Source organism: Helianthus annuus, chromosome 1 (assembly GCF_002127325.2).
Source record: "Helianthus annuus cultivar XRQ/B chromosome 1, HanXRQr2.0-SUNRISE, whole genome shotgun sequence".
Classification (NCBI taxonomy): domain Eukaryota; kingdom Viridiplantae; phylum Streptophyta; class Magnoliopsida; order Asterales; family Asteraceae; genus Helianthus; species Helianthus annuus.
The window spans coordinates 31,164,126-31,184,460 of NC_035433.2; the positions used below are offsets into that span (position 1 = coordinate 31,164,126).

The window sequence follows — 20,335 nt, forward strand, 5'->3', positions numbered from 1 at the left end:
GGTTTCTACAGGAAAGAGCCTTTGCTCTGATACCATAATTCTAACACCCCAACCCCGCTAGGGCTGACGTGTCACTCTTACAGATATCAAAACTAAAACCAATCCATAGCATTAAATAAAAGATCCTAATTACATTTTATTACAAGCTAAAATAAAGAATCTTGATCAGCAACTTCCTAACGCTCCTCACCAAAATCCCACATTACCTGTAAAACAAATAAGACAGACACAAAAAGAAAAAAAATAAGGTTGAGCCAAAAGTTGCTAAGTAACGGAGAAATCAACAGTACAAGTAAAGTCATATCAGCGGAAGCAAAACACAAAGTAATAGAACTGAACTGAGAGTAAACTGGGGCGGGTTACTGACACGAGTGCTGAAAATAGATGCAGATACAAGACTGATACAAAAACTGATACAAGAACCGATCTGAAACTGAAACTGTAACGAAAGTTGATACGGAAACACAAGACAGGCGTATACATATATGATACGGAACTCAACACAAAACCGATGTAGAAACTGATACATCATTGACCATGATAAAAAAAAAACATTTTATCTTGTATAGACAGACTTATTTTAAAACATCATTTAAATAATCTAGTATTCGTATAACAAGAAAATTTTCTAACCTGTCACTTGTAAATGAAACGTTTGTACAAATCAAAACCTAATAATTATCGAATACTTTGAACAACGTTTAATAATGCTATTATTCTTAAAACAAGATACTTGGCAATACTATTTTCTTATATTGAACGTTTGAACTTCATCAAAATCAAATAGTTTATCATATTTCATAGCACATCATCATTGGACAAAAGGAACAAATTTTCTAACTTTGAAAAAGTTATATTTTAGAAATAGAATAATTTAAATAATCTGGATTTTCGAATGAAACACTTTTGACCATTCCGTAAAACATGGGAAACAGAAACAAAACAAATAGCTAAGCCAACACATTTTAAATACCATTTAAAATCCAATGATCTTTAAAAGAAAAGAATTGTCAAACTATTATCTCTAAATACACGTTAATATCTTTTAATTTATCAACCTTCATAAGTTATTATTTAGTCAAAATAACTATTTCTATAACTTTAGAGCTTTATGTTTAGTAAACAAAATACTTTAGATAAGCTAAGCTTATATGTAGAATAATAAAATCCTAACGAAATTACTTAAACCGGTCGGAAAAATCGACACGAAACAAAGACAGATTCAACGACAAGCATAAAACAAAGATTGAATCAAATACTAAATACATGTACTAAAGGATACAAACTAAACGTGTAATACCGAATCTAAATCAAAACTGGTACTAAGACGAAACTGATACAAACCGGTAGAGATACTGAGTCAAAACAGACGTAACTAATAGATAACTGAGTCGGACACTGAACATAATCAGAAGCATACTTAACCCAATACTGATCGGAAACATAACCATATGCGCACAACATATCAGACATACCAGAGTAGGTACTAATACTGAACATAATCGGAAGCTTAACCCCATAAACGATCGAGAGCATAATCAAAGGCATACAAAACATATCTTATATATAACATATTCACATACGGAAACATATAGTAACTTACACGATATCAATAAACTAAGTCGTGTAACACAGAAGCACCCAGAGCCATAAGCAAAACAGACTGGTACACAGCTAGCTAGTCTATGCACCTATGAGATGGTGAGTGTGGCGTTCACCCATTATTCCATCTCCAGACATACAAACTCAAACTCAGAGCTAAGATCGATCTATACGCCTCTAGTGGCCAAGGTGCTACACAAGCACGGGCTAGAGACGCTGTGAACTTTGATTACGCATTATCACGATAAGTGCCATGCCGTTGACGCCCAAACGACAAGCCAGACATGCTTGGGTGACAGAGTACATATACTAAGGCCTTATAATTAATTTACAGACAACTAAAAATAATACTAACAGGAACATGCGACCATGATACAAGTCTGAGGTATGGCATGCGACAACATACTAACAACCAAGTAGACAGATACAATATCGACTCAGATAACATATCGTATATCAAAAAAATATAGGCATCAAACCATGACAATCAGACTCTAAAACAAAGACAACGATCCGTAGTAAGAGTAATGAAAATAAAATTACGTTACGATATCAAGACCTAAGAACTCGTACCCGTAGAAGGAATTGGAAATTATACTACGATGAAAAGAAACAGAATCCTTACTACAAAGTAACGGACATGCTAAAAGCATACTAAAATGAGAAGACTGACTATGCATCTAAAGTAACAGAAAAATAAAATTATACTAAGATGTAAACAAAACAGAATCCGTACCTTAAAAGCATAACTCGCAATTGACAAATCTATAATGAATCCTGCAAAATTTCAACATCCTATATATAAATTACATATCACTGATCATTAAATGTTTTCACAAGATTTCCAATCTCGGGTCGTGGGTGGCTTCCATGGATTTAAGTGATCAAATAGTTGAATTTGTAAAATTAATTTTCTTTACATGATATACCTTTGTATGTATAGAAATCTTGTATAATATATGGGAGCAACTAAGTTATAAAGAAATAAAACTAATGATTGAAAGTTCATAAAACCTTCATTTATAATTTACTTTCAAATCTTTGATTTCCTTTACTAAACGAAACCTGTGAACATATTTATTACATTAGATAAAAATATAAAGTGTAACTTTAGAGAACCAATTTAAATGACTTCTAAATAATTAATAGAATCCGCTTGTAATAAGAATATTATAATATACATTCTCATATGTATACTTCAAAGGGGAATGTGACTAAGCACAACAGAACACAAAGAGACACCCACACCGGTCATCTTCTCGGATGGATGTCGGCAAAAGCCGTTTCGGAAGTTCGTTCAATTCGGACAGTTAGTGTTTCAAAAGTAACAGTAACTGATGGAAACAAACGGTTACCTTAGAATGCTTTACGTAAACGAAACAAAAAGTTGAAGAGTCGAGCAAGTCGCTGCGCCGTTTGCGGGGGTTTTGTATCATAATCAAAACAGAACCAAAACCGTGGTGGTTTGTCTCTAGCCAAACCCAACAACAGTGCGGTAGAATAAGAGTGTGGGGAATCGACTTCAGACACGACGGTCATGACTAGGTGATGGCTGCGACCGTTCCACTTCATGGTGTGGAAGGTGGAAAACGGAATGGTGGTGGTTTACCGTGGTGATCGCCGGTGAGGGTTTGCGGCCGTGGTGGTTGTTTGTGGTGGTATAGCAGCAAATACAAGACTGGATGCATGAATGAATGAGGTGAGGGTCTCGTAAGTTATTTGCAGAATTTATTCGAAAATCAATTAATTCATTTATATTTCCTTAATTCACATCGGTTATATCAAGAAAGTCATATGGACCTTATTTCAAAAAAAAAAAAAAATTACCCTTGGATATTAGACAAATTACAAACTAAACCTTTTAGTTTAGTTTAGATTTTAATTAACCCTTGACTATAATATGATACAGTTAATAACAAAAATGATGCTATAATTGTGGCTAGCATATTACAAGTTTATATAACCAATTATATATAATGTTGTTTACTAATATTTACTAAATAAATTGTTCGGTATGTAACAATAATTTTTTTCTAATCGGTTTAACGATGTATTAACCGTGTTTAAAAATTGACATAATTAATCGATATTTATTATTGGTTTTCATTTTTGTTTTCGGGTATTACAATACATGTTTTCAAAAACCTCATACATGGTTTCAAAATCATCTCACATGGCTTTTTTTAAAACATTTTATGAACATGTTTACCTAATATACCTAGTACAAGGTTCCTAAACTCCTTCCGCGACACGAATTCCGAATCCTTATAGGATCTTCCTATCTTCATAGTTAGATCATTGTGAATGTTTAAAGCGCAAAATCAAAGTCCTTAATTGGATTCTTTGTGTGCTTTAATACGTATGATACGATTCTATAAAGACAAAACCGAATCCCTATAAGACCTTCCTAATTTCATAGTAAGATTCTTGTGAATATTTAAAGTACTAATTGAAATCCATTTGATTGGATTCCTGGTATACTTTAAATGCATGTAAACAAATCAACGACAAGTTAATAACAAATGATAACAACAATAATAACAAGTTGATAACCAAGTTGACAATTATGTGATTAAGTGATTATGTGATTAGGTGTTTATGTGTTTATGTGTTGACCAAATTAAAGTGACACTACGGTGATCTAGTCAAAAATATTACAAGGTTGTTCGTAAAATTCTATCCCCTACACATTATAAAATAAACTGTCTGGACTGTGCAAGGAATTACGTAATTATGGATGCATACATAATTATGGAATTCAATGCACAGAAACCACAACAAGTTTTGTTATGTGTTAACTTAAACAAGAAACAAAAGTTGTCTATATTCATTTCCGTTTCTGATGAAGTATCAACTGAGGAAAAATGAACTAGCTACTCATTTTTCGCTTCTAAAAGAAATATCCACTGAGGGAAATGAATAATCTATTCGTGAACCGTGTTCATTTTCGTTTCTTATGAAGTATCCACAGAGGAAAATGAACTATCCATTCATTTTCCCTTCTAAAAAAATATCCACTGAGGAAAATGAATTATCCATTCATTTTCGCTTGTGAAGAAATATCCACTGAGGAAAATGAATAAATTCATTCCGTTTCTAGTGAAGTATCCACTGAGGAAAATGAATTATTCATTCATTTTCGCTTCTAAAGAAATATCAACTGAGGGAATGAATAATCCTGCATTGATCTTGTCATTTTCGTTTCTGACGAACTATCCACTGAAGAAAATGAACTATCCGTCCATTTTCGCTTCTGAAGAAATATCTACTGAGGAAAATGAATAAATTCATTCCGTTTCTGGTGAAGTATCCACTATGGAAAATGAATTGTTCATTCATTTTCGCTTCTAAAGAAAATCCACTGAGGGAATGAATAGTCTTGTATTGATTCTTTCATTTCCATATCTGACGAAGTATCCACTGAGGAAAATGAATTATCCATTCTTTTTCGCTTCTGAAGAAATATCCATCGGGAAATGAATATTCTTTACGATAATCCTTCATTTCCACTTTTGACGAAGTATCCATTGAGGAGAATGAATTATCCATTCATTTTCGCTTCCGAAGAATATCCATCGAGGAAATAAATAATCTATTTAACTATCTTTCATTTCCACTTCTGATGAAATATCCACTGAGGAAAATGAATTATCCACTCACTTTCGCTTCTGAAGAATATCCATCGGGGAAATAAATAATCTATTTAACTATCTTTCATTTCCACTTCTGACGAAGTATCCACTGAGGAAAATGAATTACCCATTCATTTTCGCTTCTGAAGAGAATATCTATCGGGGAAATAAATAATCTATTTAACTATCTTTCATTTCTACTTCTGACGAAGTATCCATTGAGGAAAATGAATTATCCATCCATTTTCGCTTCTGAAGAAATAACCATTGAGAAATGGACAGCTTATACATTCCTTCATTTCCGTTTTTGATAAAAGTATCCATTGCAGAAAATGAATTATCTAGTCATTTCCACTTTTGAAGAAATATCCATTGGAAATGAATAACCTATTCATCTTCCATTTCCACTTCTGACGAAGAATCCATTAAGGAGAATGAACTATCCATTCATTTCCGCTTCTGAAGAATATATCCACTGGGAAAATGAAATACAAATCCTTACAAGACCCTTCTGTTTTAAAACTTAGATTCTTAAAGGATACTTACAAGTACTATTGGTTGATTTAGTTTTACCATTAACAAAATCCCTCATTCCCACTTCCTGCATTATCTAAGGAAGCATCCATTAGGGAATAATAAAGTTATGCCTTACATGGAGATCCTTGATGAGTTATTCTATGAGAATAGATGAAACTCTAGATTACGCGCAAGACAATTACTTAAACAGACTCCTACGAATAAATTTTGGGACGAAATTTCCTAAAGTATGGGAGACTGTGACAACTGTGCCTACAGTTATCACTAACCAATCCCGAACAATTTCATAAGCAAGCAGTCTTGACAACCGCTTAGACTTTCGAACCCGACTCGTTTGGTCGATCATTAGGATCCGACCAAACATATTTTGTGACCATAGTTGTATAGGGAATAACCTTCCAAGGTTATACCTTATGGTCACTTAGTTTAATTAGTTGTTATGATAGGTAGTTTATATGACTTAGGAAAATGACTAAAATGTCGTTTTCATGCATAATTTGAATTTAAGCATATGTAACTAAATTTTTGACACTTAAACTGATTATGCAACATATTTAAACATGTTAGGGCATATAATACTTTTCATAGGACTAGTTAGGCGTCTCGAACGCGCATTTGCGCGAACGACACGTTAAAGTAGCGTAGACTACCTTAACGGGTCATAACGGGTCTTAAGCACTTAGGATAGGTTCTGAATCAGAATGCAGACTTTGCTAAACCATATCACATGAGTTCCAATACTCATTTGGTTTACGAGACATCTTCTATCCTATCTCCCGATTTAGAATCCGATTATTAACATAGTGATCTGATATTAGGTGCCGATTGATTCAGTGATCCTACGAGCTTTATTTGGTCTTAATTTCCAAGACTATTAAGCACGCTCAAATGAGTACATAGTCCCCTCTTTTACCGCTTTCAAATATTTTGGGGTGATACACATGTGTCATGCCTACTTGTTACTTTCATGCTTTCATGACATATACTTGCTATGTTCATCTAGTACACATATAATACATGATTTCAATTGCCAGTTGCTATGTATATTAACTAAGCATGCTAGCACATTGATTTCATACATTACATTTTTGCTATATATGTTTACTCAGCATATGTCGACTTAGCACATTGATTTCAAGGATCTATTTTGCTTTATATGTCGACTTAGCATATCTAGCACCTTGATTTCTAGCACCTTGTATGTTTACTTAGCATAATTTGTACATGGTTTTGACACGACATTTGGTTATACATTGACATTATACCTATGGTTTGAGTAAAGACTTTTTATTCACCATACAAGACATCTGTTGTTATCTGACATTTGATTATACAAGACATGGTTTATACCTGACATTGTGACATTATACATTGTTATACGTAACTATGGCATTGGTTTGACAAGACATTTTTTGGTGGTTATTGGTAAGTGATTTTAATAACGAGGCGTGTGTAATATAATAAAAGCATGGTGGATACGTCGCTGGTACTTCTTATATATAAGTGCTTTTATGATATTACATCTCGTAGCGTCATTTAAACCACTTCGACAGGAACAAAGACATGATACATTTTATACACAGACGACATATTGTTTACAAGACATCGTTTTAATGACATACTTTACACAACTCATTTTTCCTTGGTTAATTATTTAACCATGCATAATTCATTTATATCATCTGATTTTCATGTCGATTTTCATCTGATTTATAAAGGGAAACATTTTAATTAAGGTTCATGACTACTTTTTGATAAACATTTCTTTTAAACTTACAAGTTATGAATCTTTAATAACAAAACCTATGTTTCTCACAGGCATTTTTATGCTGACGTACATATTTTCACATGTGTTTCAGGAGCTATTGCATGATGATGTTCGTGACAGACTTAGGCGGACTTGGGCCTTAGTGACATAAAACTATGAAAGACAGTTTAATTCATGTTATGTTCTGTAAATTCCAAGACAATGTAAACATTTTAATTAATAAAACCAAACTTTAAATTTCATGTGTTATGAAACAATGATTCTGTTACTTGACTCCCCGACGTTTCCGCCGCGGTTTGTTGTTTTAACGCGGTCGGGGTTTGACAACATGCCCTCATTCGACTTAGGGTTGTCTCAGCATCTTCCAAGTACACAAGAGTTGGTGGCGATGAGAGAAGAAACTTTGAAAAATGTTGAGCCGGAAGCTGATGTTAGTGGTAAAGGAAAAAGAAAAAAAGAGATGTCGAAATACGGGAAATCTCCGTTTCTGTTACGAGCTGTGGACGTTAAGACATGAATGAAATCTAAAGCTAGTATAATTTTGAGATACATGTCCGCTTGTGTAGAAGAAACTCATTATGTATTTTTTTTTTTTGGACAATCTTGGTTTTTAAAATATGTTTGTTATGATGGACAAACTCCTAAGACACATGTTTTGTTTTTAAAATCACGTGTACAAAGTTGCAACTCCAAAGAAGAAGGGCAGGAAGGTTGTGACAAAAGAGGGCATGGCTCAAAAAGAAGCAGCCGAAATTGCTGGTTCAAAAGGGTAAGCAACAGTTTGACGGGATTTTATTATTGCCTATTTAGTCGATGTATGAATTATATATTAGAGGTTATGATGTGTCTGCTTATGTAAGTTAATATGGATACACAAGTGTATGTCATGTTATCTGATTATAGTTTGAGGGTACGTTTGTGAACATTACGTCGTATACCGATAACGTAAATGAAAAGAACTTTATTAAACTAAGTGTATTAAGTACCTAACGTATATTAGTTTGGAATTGCAATGAGTAACATCTGATCTTTTTGAGTTGTAGTGGCGTATACACTAGTGTATTGACAACAGAAAATCTATATGTATGGTATTGTTCAGGACACACGTGTGTGTTCCTAACGGAGTCTGGCATCGGGCTTACGTACTTTCAATTAAAAGATTTCAAACCCAGCGTGTGGATGGGAGACGCAGTTATCAACAGCTTTGCGACGGTCTTAAATTACGAAGGTCCTAAATTACGAAGTTAACGGTAGAAAGACGACCAGGGGGAAAAGCAAAGAGGTTTACAAAAAAATTGGCGAACATCGCCGTCTTTTCGGCCACACGGTTTGTTTTGTAAGTGATTAGTTTACTTATATTTGTAAATCTTTTTTAATTACTTTTGGAAAAATTTCAGGTATTGATTGTTTGTTAATTTAAATATGTAGAACGACGACGTCTTATTTAACACGAATTACGAAGACAAGGGTCGGTTGGAGAAGTTCAGCAGTGCGTTGCTGATGGTGCTGAATAAGGATGCTTCACTTTTGAAGCTGACAGGTTATACGGTGATTGTTTTCCCAATAATACTGGAAAATTATCACTTTTATCTGGTTAGTTTTGACATGGAAAAGGTGGCAATAAGTGTAATTGACAACATGCATGCTAGTGAGAGCATCTTGCGTTCATTTTGTCAACTAACATTTGGGCGTCTCTTTCACCGATGATATCTCTCCCACAATTTCTATAGTCAACAACCGTGCCCTGTACGTTATGATGACCGCCTTTTATGACAACCTCAAGTTTGTGGGATTTCGTGGGACCAATGTTAGCATTACGACATTTTGCTATAAACCCGGTGGTGGAAAATCAAGCTTCCTCTTCTTTAGAGATAAATCAAGATTTTCAGGAGACGTAAACTCATGGTTATGTTGTTCTACCCAGTCATATAATTCAACCTCATCTGTATCTTTCAGACGTTTAAATTTTACACAGGCTTTACAATCTGTAACTTTTATGTTTGAGCGTCTTTTGGGGGAAATAGTATCAACCTTAGACGGTTGACCATCGGTGCCTTTAGGTTTGTTGGCTCTAGAACACAAGACGTATCGCAGATTTGTTATTTTTTGTCGCCGATCTTTTCTTTCTTAGAAGTACCCAACCGTGTACAAAAACCTGCAAGTTGTGCATATTCATCGTACATTGCAGCAGCTTCCATCGAAGTAAATCTCGCATTGACAAAGGGTTTGAAACCGAACGGAACAACTGGCGTCCAATACCTACTGCCGTTAGGTGTTTCGTATAACTGATTTGTTATGTCAGGGTAATTGAAAGCATGTAATTTATTTTTTTGCTAGCTTTTTTTATGATATATTAATTCGTATAACAACTTCCTAAAGCTTTTTTCTATTAATGATCAGAGTCAGTTGCTAGCAACGTATACGAAACACCTAACGGCAGTAGGTATTGGACGCCAGTTGTTCTGCCCGGTTTCAAACCCTTTTTCAATGCGAGATTTAGTTCGATGGAAGCTGCTATTGCAATGTACGAGGAATATGCACAACTTGCAGGTTTTTGTACACGGTTGGGTACTTCTAAGAAAGAAAAGATCGGCGACAAAAAAAAATAACAAATCTGCGATATGTCTTGTGTTCTAGAGCCAACAAACCTAAAGGCAACCGACGGTCAACCGTCTGAGGTTGATAATATTTCCACCAAAACACGCTTAAACATAAAAGTTACAGATTATAAAGCCTGTGAAATATTTAAACGTCTGAAAGATACAGATGAGGCTGAATTATATGACTGGGTAGAACAACATTACCATGGGTTTACGTCTCCTAAAAATCTTGATTTATCTATAAAGAAGAGGAAGCTAGATTTTTCCACCACCGAGTTTATAGCAAAATGTCGTAATGCTAACATTGGTCCCATGAAATCCCACAAACTCCAGGTTGTCATAAAAGATGGTAATCATAACGTACAGGGCACGGTTATTGACTATAAAAATTGTGGAAGAGATATCCGAGATTTCATCGGCGAAAGAGACCCCAAATGTTAGTTGACAAAATGAACGCAAGATGCTCTCACTAGCACGCATGTTGTCAATTACACTTATTGCCACCTTTTCCATGTCAAAACTAACCAGATAAAAGTGATGATTTTCCAGTATTGGGAAAACAATTATCGTATAACCTGTCAGCTTCAAAAATGAAGCATCCTTATTCAGCACCATCAGCAACGCACTGCTGAACTTCTCCAACCGACCCTTGTCATTGTACTTCGTGTTACATAAGACGTTGTCGTTCTACACATTTAAATTAACAAACAATCAATACCTGAAATTTTTTTCCAAAAGTAATTAAAAAAGATTTACAAATATAAGTAAACAAATAACTTACAAAACAAACCGTGTGGCAGAAAAGACGGCGACGTTCGCCAATTTTTTTGTAAACCTCTTTGCTTTTCCCCTTGGTCGGCTTTCTACCGTTAACTTCTTCGTAATTTAGGAATGTCGCAAAGCAGTTGATAACTGCGTCTCCCATCCACATGCTGGGTTTGAAATCTTTTAATTGAAAGTACATAAGCCCGATGCCAGACTCCGTTAGGAACACGCACGTGTGTCCTGAACAATACCATACATGTAGATTTTCTGTTGTCACAAAAATCCTAAATCAACACGTTTCCCATTCGGCTTGTGCACAAAAATCCTAAATAAAATTCTATTGAAACCCCAAATCTAATTTAAATCATCTTTCATGCGTTCAGATCTCAAATAAGCAGTTTGTCTTTGGACTTAACCAAAAACCATATCATCAAATATAAGCACTTGACATGTATAAGATAACACCTATTGTACAGCAAACTCAATCATTATAATATATATCTTTACATCTTATTTACACCAAACCAGTCAACTAATAGGCACCAAGACAAGAACCACAAAAATTGCAAATAATAATAATATCCTAGATAAGAGTTATACATGGCAAATCATTAAAATCAGTTTATAAAAAGAAAAATCATATCATAACCACATATGTGCAACAACCTAAACTAACAATTTGTCATGGAAACAGTATTGAGCACCCTTTCATCAAATATAAGCATTAGTCATTAAGCAGCAAACATTATCATTGGTATACAACAAAACTCAACATTCAATTACCCATTTCGAGTGTATGGCTGTTTATACATGAACACATGAATCCACTCATCCTTTTTCAATTAACAAGTTGTATACTTTTACCTGTAGAAATTAAAACATAGAACACAACAAACATATATGTGCAATTCCGCTAAACAACTAACAGCTACAAATATATCAAAGATCCCGAAAACTATCGACACAAAACACACTTTCATTTTGTAATTTGAGACCACAGAGGATTCAAGTTACTAGACAGAAGATTTGTACTAACCGATGATCTGTAAACGAGTGGGTGTAGGCTGCCGAAATACCGTCGCCCTGTTCACCCATCGTTGCCGCCGTCGCTGCCGTGAAACCCATCGGAGTTCTGCCGGAAGGTCGTGAGTTGTCGGAGACTTTAAATCCGTCGCCGGAGCTTCACTAGAACTCTCACCACCTCGGCACCGTTCTTCCGCCACTGCTGCACCGGACTCGAACCACCGTCACCATTGACACTCCGTCTTCAGCATCGTCGTCATCATCATCATTACCGTCACCGGTGTAACGCCGTCGCCGGCGTGCACCGCCACCACCGTCGATGCTCCATCTCTCTGTCGTCCTCTCTCTTTCATCAATTCTCTCTCTATGATTCTTCAGTCAGATGTTTCAGCCGTCGGAATGTTTATGAACTAAGGAGGGGCTTTGAGTGTGTGTGAGGTAGACATAGAAGGAAGTAGGATGTTTGGGGTTGCTTGTGCGGTCAGAAAAGAAGCCGGAATCATCGCTGATGGCCGAAATCCGGTGGCCGGAGTTTTTGAGGGGGAAGGGGCAGGGGGTGTTGTGCAGCTAGGGTGGGGGATTTTAGGGTTTTAAGAAAACGGTTAAGGGTTTATTTAAAGGGTAGGGTTTTAGAGGCTTAAGTAAGTTGGGTTGGGCCTGTCCCAAGTACGTGAACTCGTTAAGTATTTATGTGTCTCGCTCAAATGGACTGGCCCGATTATATTAACACTAAAATATAACGGTAAATAAATACGTATGTATATGTATGTGTTACGTTATTTTATATTTTGGTTTGGGTTATCGGTTAAACGGTACGTTTCTCTCGACGAAGGGTATTTATTTAATAAATGATAATAACAATAATAATAATAAATACAGATATTATTAAAATACCCTTTCTCGACGATGAGAGCACGGGTCGTCACATAGATCATCAATATCATCAGTATACTCAGTTGACTCTCCTGACTCAACTACTTCATTATAGTCACTATCATCACTGTCATCACCATGTTCTATGTTTATAACAATTGAAACCTTATCAGTTGACCTAGCAGACTTTTTGGATTGGGCTTTTTGTTCATTGGGCTGGGCAGCTGAATTTGTGGGCCTGGAACTGGAGTGGGCTTCATCTGCCATTATTGGACCTTGTTGGATAAGTACTTCCATAAATGGTTCGGTCCACTTAAAAACCTTGTTAGGAAACTTTATTTGTAAGTATTGAAGAAAATCAGATTCAGCTTGATCTATGAAGAAGATAAAAGTCCTGAAGATCAAAACAACATGAAGAAGATCGGATAGGACAACTGAAAAAAACAATATCTACTTCAAAGAATCATAAGTTGATCAAGAACTGAAGAAGATTATCAGAGAAGGCTTTTCTGATGGATCTGATGATATTTCTAATGAAATATCATCAGTTTCTGGCAATTCTGGTCATCAGATTTTCTGATGATTTGTTCACCAGAATTTCTGATGAAGTGGTTATCAGAAATTCTGATAAAACCCCACTTGTCTAAAAATCAGTTCTATCCTACTACAATAACCGAAGCAACTTGACATTATTGGATATCATGATGATAAAGGAAACTTGATTATTTTATTCAATGAATATGTCAAGAAGCTACTTTTTGCAGGACATATACATGAATAAACAAATGTTTATTCATGTATCCAAGCCGTCTATAAATAGAAGGCTCATCAAGCAGAGGACATTGAGTTAAGCTTAGCATTCAATACATACTACAAACTCCATTGTCCTTTCACCTCAAAATTCACAAGTATTCATTTGTAATAGATAATAATCTTACAATCACCTTGTAAACCATTTTGTTTCAAAGTGATATAAACTTGAAAATTCTGTAGGTCTTGTTTCTTGAAAGTCTGATTTCTATTTCCGCACACTATTTTCACATTTGTTGAAATCACTTGCCATATTACGTGAAAAGAAGTTTTTAAGTCCAAACTGGGTCCAACAATTGGTATCAGAGCAGATTGAATAAATCATTTTCAAACGATCAATCGCTCATCTTCTTTTCTCTAAACGTGACAAACTTTCAAACATGGAATAATGCTTTTAACATTGGTTCAATGTCTAAACCTCCGACTCTGGTCAGAGAGGAATACCCACAATGGAAATTCAGGATGGTCAACTTCCTTAATGGACATGACCGAGCTCTGTTTCAATCCACTGAAAGGGGTCCACATGTACCAATGACTACAATAATAGCTATTCCAGCAACTGATCAATCACCAGGAATCCCTACCTCCCAGGCTCCCAAAAGTGAAACACTTTGGAGCCAGGAAGACAAGGATCTGGTGGCTGCAGATGAAAGGGCAAAGTCACTTTTAATAATGGCTCTCCCTAATGACATATTCTCTCAAGTTGATGCATGTGCATCAGCCAAGGAAATATGGGATCAGTTAGAAAATCTTTGTGAAGGAGGAGAAAGGATGAAAAGAAACAAAAGAACAAACAATGTTTCCTCGTATGAGAGATTCAAAAGCTTACTAAATGAAAAACTATATGAAACATATCATAGATTTACAAAACTTTTGAATGAGCTAAAGAAATTTGGGATAACAAAATCAAATGATGAAAGAAATATAAAATTTATGGATGCCTTACCTAGAGAATGGAGAAATCTAACCATGACTTTGTCCTCCACCTTAGAACTAGGTAATATGAGTCTTCATGACTTATATAGCATTCTGGTCCCCAGAGAAGAAGAAATATTTGAAGAATCTATTCAAAGAGGGGGATCTTTAGCTTTAATCTTAAACTCACAAAGAACACCTACCAATGATCCACAACCTTCAAACAGTCAAAATCTTGAAATTTCTGATACATCATCAGATTTTCAGCTTTTGCTGAAGCAATTACACTGCTCACTAAAACCTTTGAGCAGAGGTTGAGGGGAGGAGGGCAAAGATACCAGAAAAGTGACAGAGGGAGGATGGATGGAAGATCTAGGGAAGAAGGAAGATCTAAGGATAAGGGAAAGACTGAAGTTGTGTGTTACAAATGTAAACAAATGGGTCACTATGCATCAGAGTGCAAAGCCAAGAAACTAAATGATGTTGCATATTATGAGAAGAAGCTGGAAGAAGCAAAGAAGCAACAACAAGTCAGTTTGATTGCAGGGACAGATACATGGCTGTCTAATGATTCTTCTGATGAAGAAGAAGAAGATGTGGCTAATTTCTGCCTTATGGCACTTTCTGATGAACTACCAGAAACTTCAGAACAAAAGGTAAATTTAGATAATCTTGACCTTGAACATAAGTTAAACAAACTAATGTCAGATTTTCTAAATCTGCAAGATAAACAGAAATCAGATAGTAAAAAATCTGATGAGTTGCAAAGGACCATGAATAAAGTTATATTTGAAAACCAATTACTGATAGAATAAAGTTTAAATCACAGAGCTAAAATTGAATTTTATGAAAAGGAAAGAAAAGATCTTTACAAGAAAATTCATGATAAGGAAATTAATGTAAGAGGTTTTCAACAAGCTAAGAAATTCATTAACTTTATTGAATCCGCACCAAAGAACAAAGGAGAGGGTTTAGGGTATGTAAAAACAAGTGAAATTAAACCCACCATCTTTGTGAAAACAATACATCAGATTTCTGATAAATTTACATCAGAATCTGATTCTGAATCATGCAAATCAACCAGTTCTGAGAACTCTTTTGAAGTTTCAAAACCCAACTTAAAAGCAAAAAGGAGTGAATCCAAACAAATATCTTTAAATATTCCAGAAGCAGTTCACTCAAAGTTTCAAAATTATCCACTCTTTCCATCACAAGAAAAGAAATGAGAAAATTCTGATAAAGAATCTTGTATGTGTGTTGACATACTGAAGCTTGTTCAACACCATCTCCAAATGAAAAGTGAAAAATTTGTTCATGGCTCAGCATGTAACAGATGATCTGATGAAAGACCATCAAAAGAAAACAATCTGATTAAAATCTCATCAGAAAAAGTACCTAAGCAAGTCTAGGTACCAAAAACCCTCTAATTTTTCCATTTCAAGACCATCATGTGCAGCAGACCTGGTACTGCGATTCTGGAAGCTCTAAGCATATGACTGGGGACAGGAGCTTACTCAGTAACTTTGTTTCAAAACTGGGTAAAATGGTTAATTTTGGGAATGGAGTAAAAGGGAGGATTTTAGGATATGGATGCATAAAGTATGGATGTTTGACCATAGAAAAAGTAGCCTATGTAGAAGGCTTAAAATACAATCTGCTGAGTTATGGTCAATTCTGTGATAAAGGTTTTTCAGGTAACCTTTTTACCAGAGAAATGCTTGTTGATTGGTATGGATGATAATAAAATTTATTTAAGTGGAAAAAGGATAAGACAATCAATCTAGTATTTTGATTTCAAAGAAGAAAATGAACATCCAAAATTATGTTTATTTTCAAAAATTAACAAGGGTAGTAGTTGGTTGTGGCATAAGAGGTTAGCCCACTTAAACTTTAAAAATTTAAGCAAATTAGCAAGCAAAGGCCTGGTAAAAGGATTACCTTTCATATCCTCAAAGAAGGATAAAATTTGTGAAGCTTGTGAAATGGGAAAATCCAAAAGAAGTTCACACAAAGCAATTTCTGAATCTTCAATAACACAAAATTTGGAACTTTTACATATGGATCTTTGTGGACCCATAAGTACAGAAAGCTTTTCTGGAAAGAAATACATACTTATAATTGTAGATGATTTTTCCAGATACACATGGGTAGAGTTTTTAAGAAAGAAAAGTGAAACTCCGGATCTGATCATTAATTTTATCAGAAGAATTGAAAATATGTTAGAATTAACAGTCAGAAGGATCAGATCAAACAATGGAACAGAATTTAAAAATTCAAAAATTGAGAGCTTCCTTGTAAACAAAGGAATCTCTCATGACTTTTCTGCTCCAAGATCACCCCAACAGAATGGGGCGGTAGAAAGAAGAAATAGAACCTTAGTGGAAGCAGCTAGAACAATGCTTGCTCATGCTAAACTGCCCACTCATTTTTGGGCAGAGGCAATAGCAAATGCTTGTTTTACCCAAAACAGGTCCATAATCAACAAAAGGCACAATAAAACACCCTACAACATTATAAATGAAAGAATTCCAAGTGTAAAATTTTTGCATACATTTGGTTGTAGATGTTTTGTTTTCAATGATTTTGAAAACCTTGAGAAATTTGACAGAAAAGCTGAAAAGGGTATTTTTCTTGGTTATTCTTTGTCCTCAAAAGCTTATAGAATTTTTATTCTAAATACAAGGACAATCAGAGAAAGTTTATATGTATCTTTTGATAACTCATCAGAAACAGAAGTTTCTGATGAATATATGAAGGAAATAAATTTTTTTGATAAACAAGAAAAATATGAACATCTTTTTGAAATGATAACATAAGACTTCTTAGAACATGATAAATCTCTTACAAACAAATCAATAGATAATTCATGTACTAACCCTGCAGAACAAATGGAAAATGTATCAGAAACCTTGAATCAGAACAATGAAAATATTTCTGACAATCAAAATTCTGATACATTCCATACAACTGAGGCAACTGTTCGGGGGGAAACTTCAAATCCATCTGAACCAACAACTTTTCACAACAAGAGATGGATAAAAAGACATGTTCATTATAACATCATTGGAAATCCAGAAGATGGTGTAAGAACAAGATCTGCAACAGCACATAAGTGTGCATTTGCTGGGTTCTTAAGTAAGATCGAACCCAAATCTGTCAAAGAAGCTCTTAATGACTCAGACTGGATTCAAGCAATGCAAGAAGAGCTTGATCAGTTTGAAAAGAGTAAGGTATGGGACCTGGTGCCTAAGCCAAATGACAAATCAGTCATAGGCTCAAAATGGGTATTTAGAAACAAATCAGATGAAAATGGCATAATAACCAGGAATAAGGCAAGGTTAGTGGCCAAAGGTTATTGTCAACAAGAAGGTATTGACTATGATGAAACCTTTGCACCAGTGGCCAGATTACAAGCAGTGAGAATCTTTCTTGCTTATGATGCATCCAAAGACTTCGAAGTATATCAAATGGATGTGAAATCTGCATTCCTTAACGGTAAGATTGAGGAAGAAGTTTATATGCATCAACCTGAAGGCTTTGTTGATCCAAAATTTCAAAACCATGTTTACAAATTAAACAAAGCTTTGTATGGTTTGAAGCAAGCTCCTAGAGCCTGGTATGAAACAGTTTCAAACTTCTTACTTAATTCTGGCTTCACAAAAGGTATTATTGATACAACACTTTTTCTTAAAACACACAAAGGTCACACTTTGTTAGTCCAAATATATGTTAATGACATTATATTTGGATCAACAAATGAAAAGTTCTGTAAAAAGTTTCAAAAGTTAAAGACCAGCCATTTTGAAATGAGCATGATGAGAGAGTTAACCTTTTTCTTAGGTTTACAAGTAAAACAAAGAATTGATGGAATATTTTTAAGTCAATCTAAGTATGTGAAAACAATTCTGCACAAATACTCACTTGAAAATTGCTCAATTTCAAAAACTCCCATGGCAACAGGGAACAAACTGGATTCTGATAAAGATGGAACATGTGTAGATATTAGAACATGTGTAGATATTAAAACCTATAGGGGATGATAGGATCATTGTTATACTTAACTGTAAGCAGACCAGATATTATGTTTGCTACATGCTTTCTGGCCAGATATCATTGCAATCCTAAAGAATCACACCTAAAAGCAGTAAAAAGGGTTTTTAAGTATCTAAAAGGCACATCAGAACTTGGTCTCTGGTATCCTAAGGATACAAATCTTAAACTAATTGCATATACAGATGCAGATTATGCAGGATGCAAGATTGACAGAAAGAGCACATCTGGTGCATGTCAAATCTTGGGAGAAAAGTTGGTATGTTGGGCAAGTAAGAAACAAAACTGTGTTGCAACATCAATAGCTGAATCAGAACATGTAGCAGCAGCAAGTTGCTATTCACAAGTACTGTGGAAGCAAACTCAACTGAAGGATTATGGAGTAAATCTGACAAAGATACCCATTCTATGTGATTCAAAGAGTGCAATTGCAATTACAGAAAATCCAGTTCATCACTCTAGAACCAAGCACATAGATGTCAGGTATCACTTCATAAAGGATCATGTTGAAAAAGGTAACATAGAAATGTACTTTGTTCCAACAGATGAAGATGTTTTAGAAAACAAAAGGCCACAACCTGAAAACCAACCTGATGAACATCAAGATGAAAATTCTGATAATCAAAGAATAATTCAACAGATTTCTGATAAAGAAATCCATCAATCTGATGGAATATCAGAAAATCTGATGAATTATCAATGAATCTGATAGTTTATCAGAAAATCTGATAATTTATCAGAAAATCTGAAGAATTATCAGAAAATCTGATGAATCATCAGAAATTCTGATAAAATATCAGAAACTTTGTTAAAAACATAAGAATCATCACTGATCATCAGAAAATTTTATGAAGTTACCATCTTTATTCATATCTCATATTTGTATAAACTCATAACTGAAGATAGTCTGTTTTTGAATTTTTTTCCTTTTGTTTAATTTAAAAAAAAAATCAAAAAAGGGGGAAAGTAACATGCATTAAGATAAATTCAAAGTCACAGCAGAGAAAATCAACCGTCACTGGAAAATTTTTTGAAGAAAATTGAATTTTTCTTATATACTTCCAATGCATGCAACATCATCTTTCATAAGGAATTAGAGAGACACGGGGGCATAAAAATGATTAGAGGCTATGAAAGTAGTCGTCTAGTTATTCAATGCTTACTCACAACATGGGGCTTCGAAGACTGCCATATACTCACTGCAACAAATATCGTCTTAAATGAAGAGATTGAAATGGAAAAGAAAATCTTTGGTTGTTAATAACATTTATGGCATAACTATCACTTTCATCTATAAACATTAACAACTTGAAAAAGACTTTCTTCATCTCAAACAATCTTCTCTTCAAAAGCACTATATCAGAAATTTCATATTAAAAAAATGGTTTCCCCAAAAGCAATGAAATAAGTACACTTTCTTCTCCCTCTTCACAAACATCATAACCTTAGACTTAGGTCTAATCTGGAAGGCCCTGCATGGGAAGATTGCAGGTATGTGTACAACATGATCATGCGAAGTCCCTTGGGCTTTGTTGTATCTACACATGTCACTATCTACCTAGAACTCCTTCAAGAATTCTGGTGGAATGCTGAAATCATCTTCAGTGGCACCACCATGTGTATAGAAAGTGAGGTTATGGGGTTCAATATCATCCTAAAGGAGGAAACTCTCAGGGATGTCCTCCAGCTGAGTGATGATCAAGAAAACACCTTCCTCAACAAGGAAATGGTGGAACAAACTCTGAGGGATATGGGCTATC

At 34.8% G+C, this 20,335-nt stretch overlaps 1 protein-coding gene across 1 annotated transcript; it reads right to left on the reverse strand.

Moving 5' to 3' along the window:
* Positions 1 to 8,485: 8,485 nt before the first annotated feature.
* Positions 8,486 to 12,145, reverse strand: LOC110944601. Its single transcript, XM_022186259.2, has 3 exons — positions 11,941 to 12,145; positions 10,921 to 11,171; positions 8,486 to 10,826 (listed from the first exon to the last, which is right to left on the reverse strand). The coding sequence occupies exons 2-3, from the start codon at positions 11,101 to 11,103 to the stop codon at positions 10,395 to 10,397; spliced, it is 615 nt and encodes a 204-aa protein (XP_022041951.1). The 5' UTR covers positions 11,104 to 11,171; positions 11,941 to 12,145; the 3' UTR covers positions 8,486 to 10,394.
* Positions 12,146 to 20,335: the final 8,190 nt, after the last annotated feature.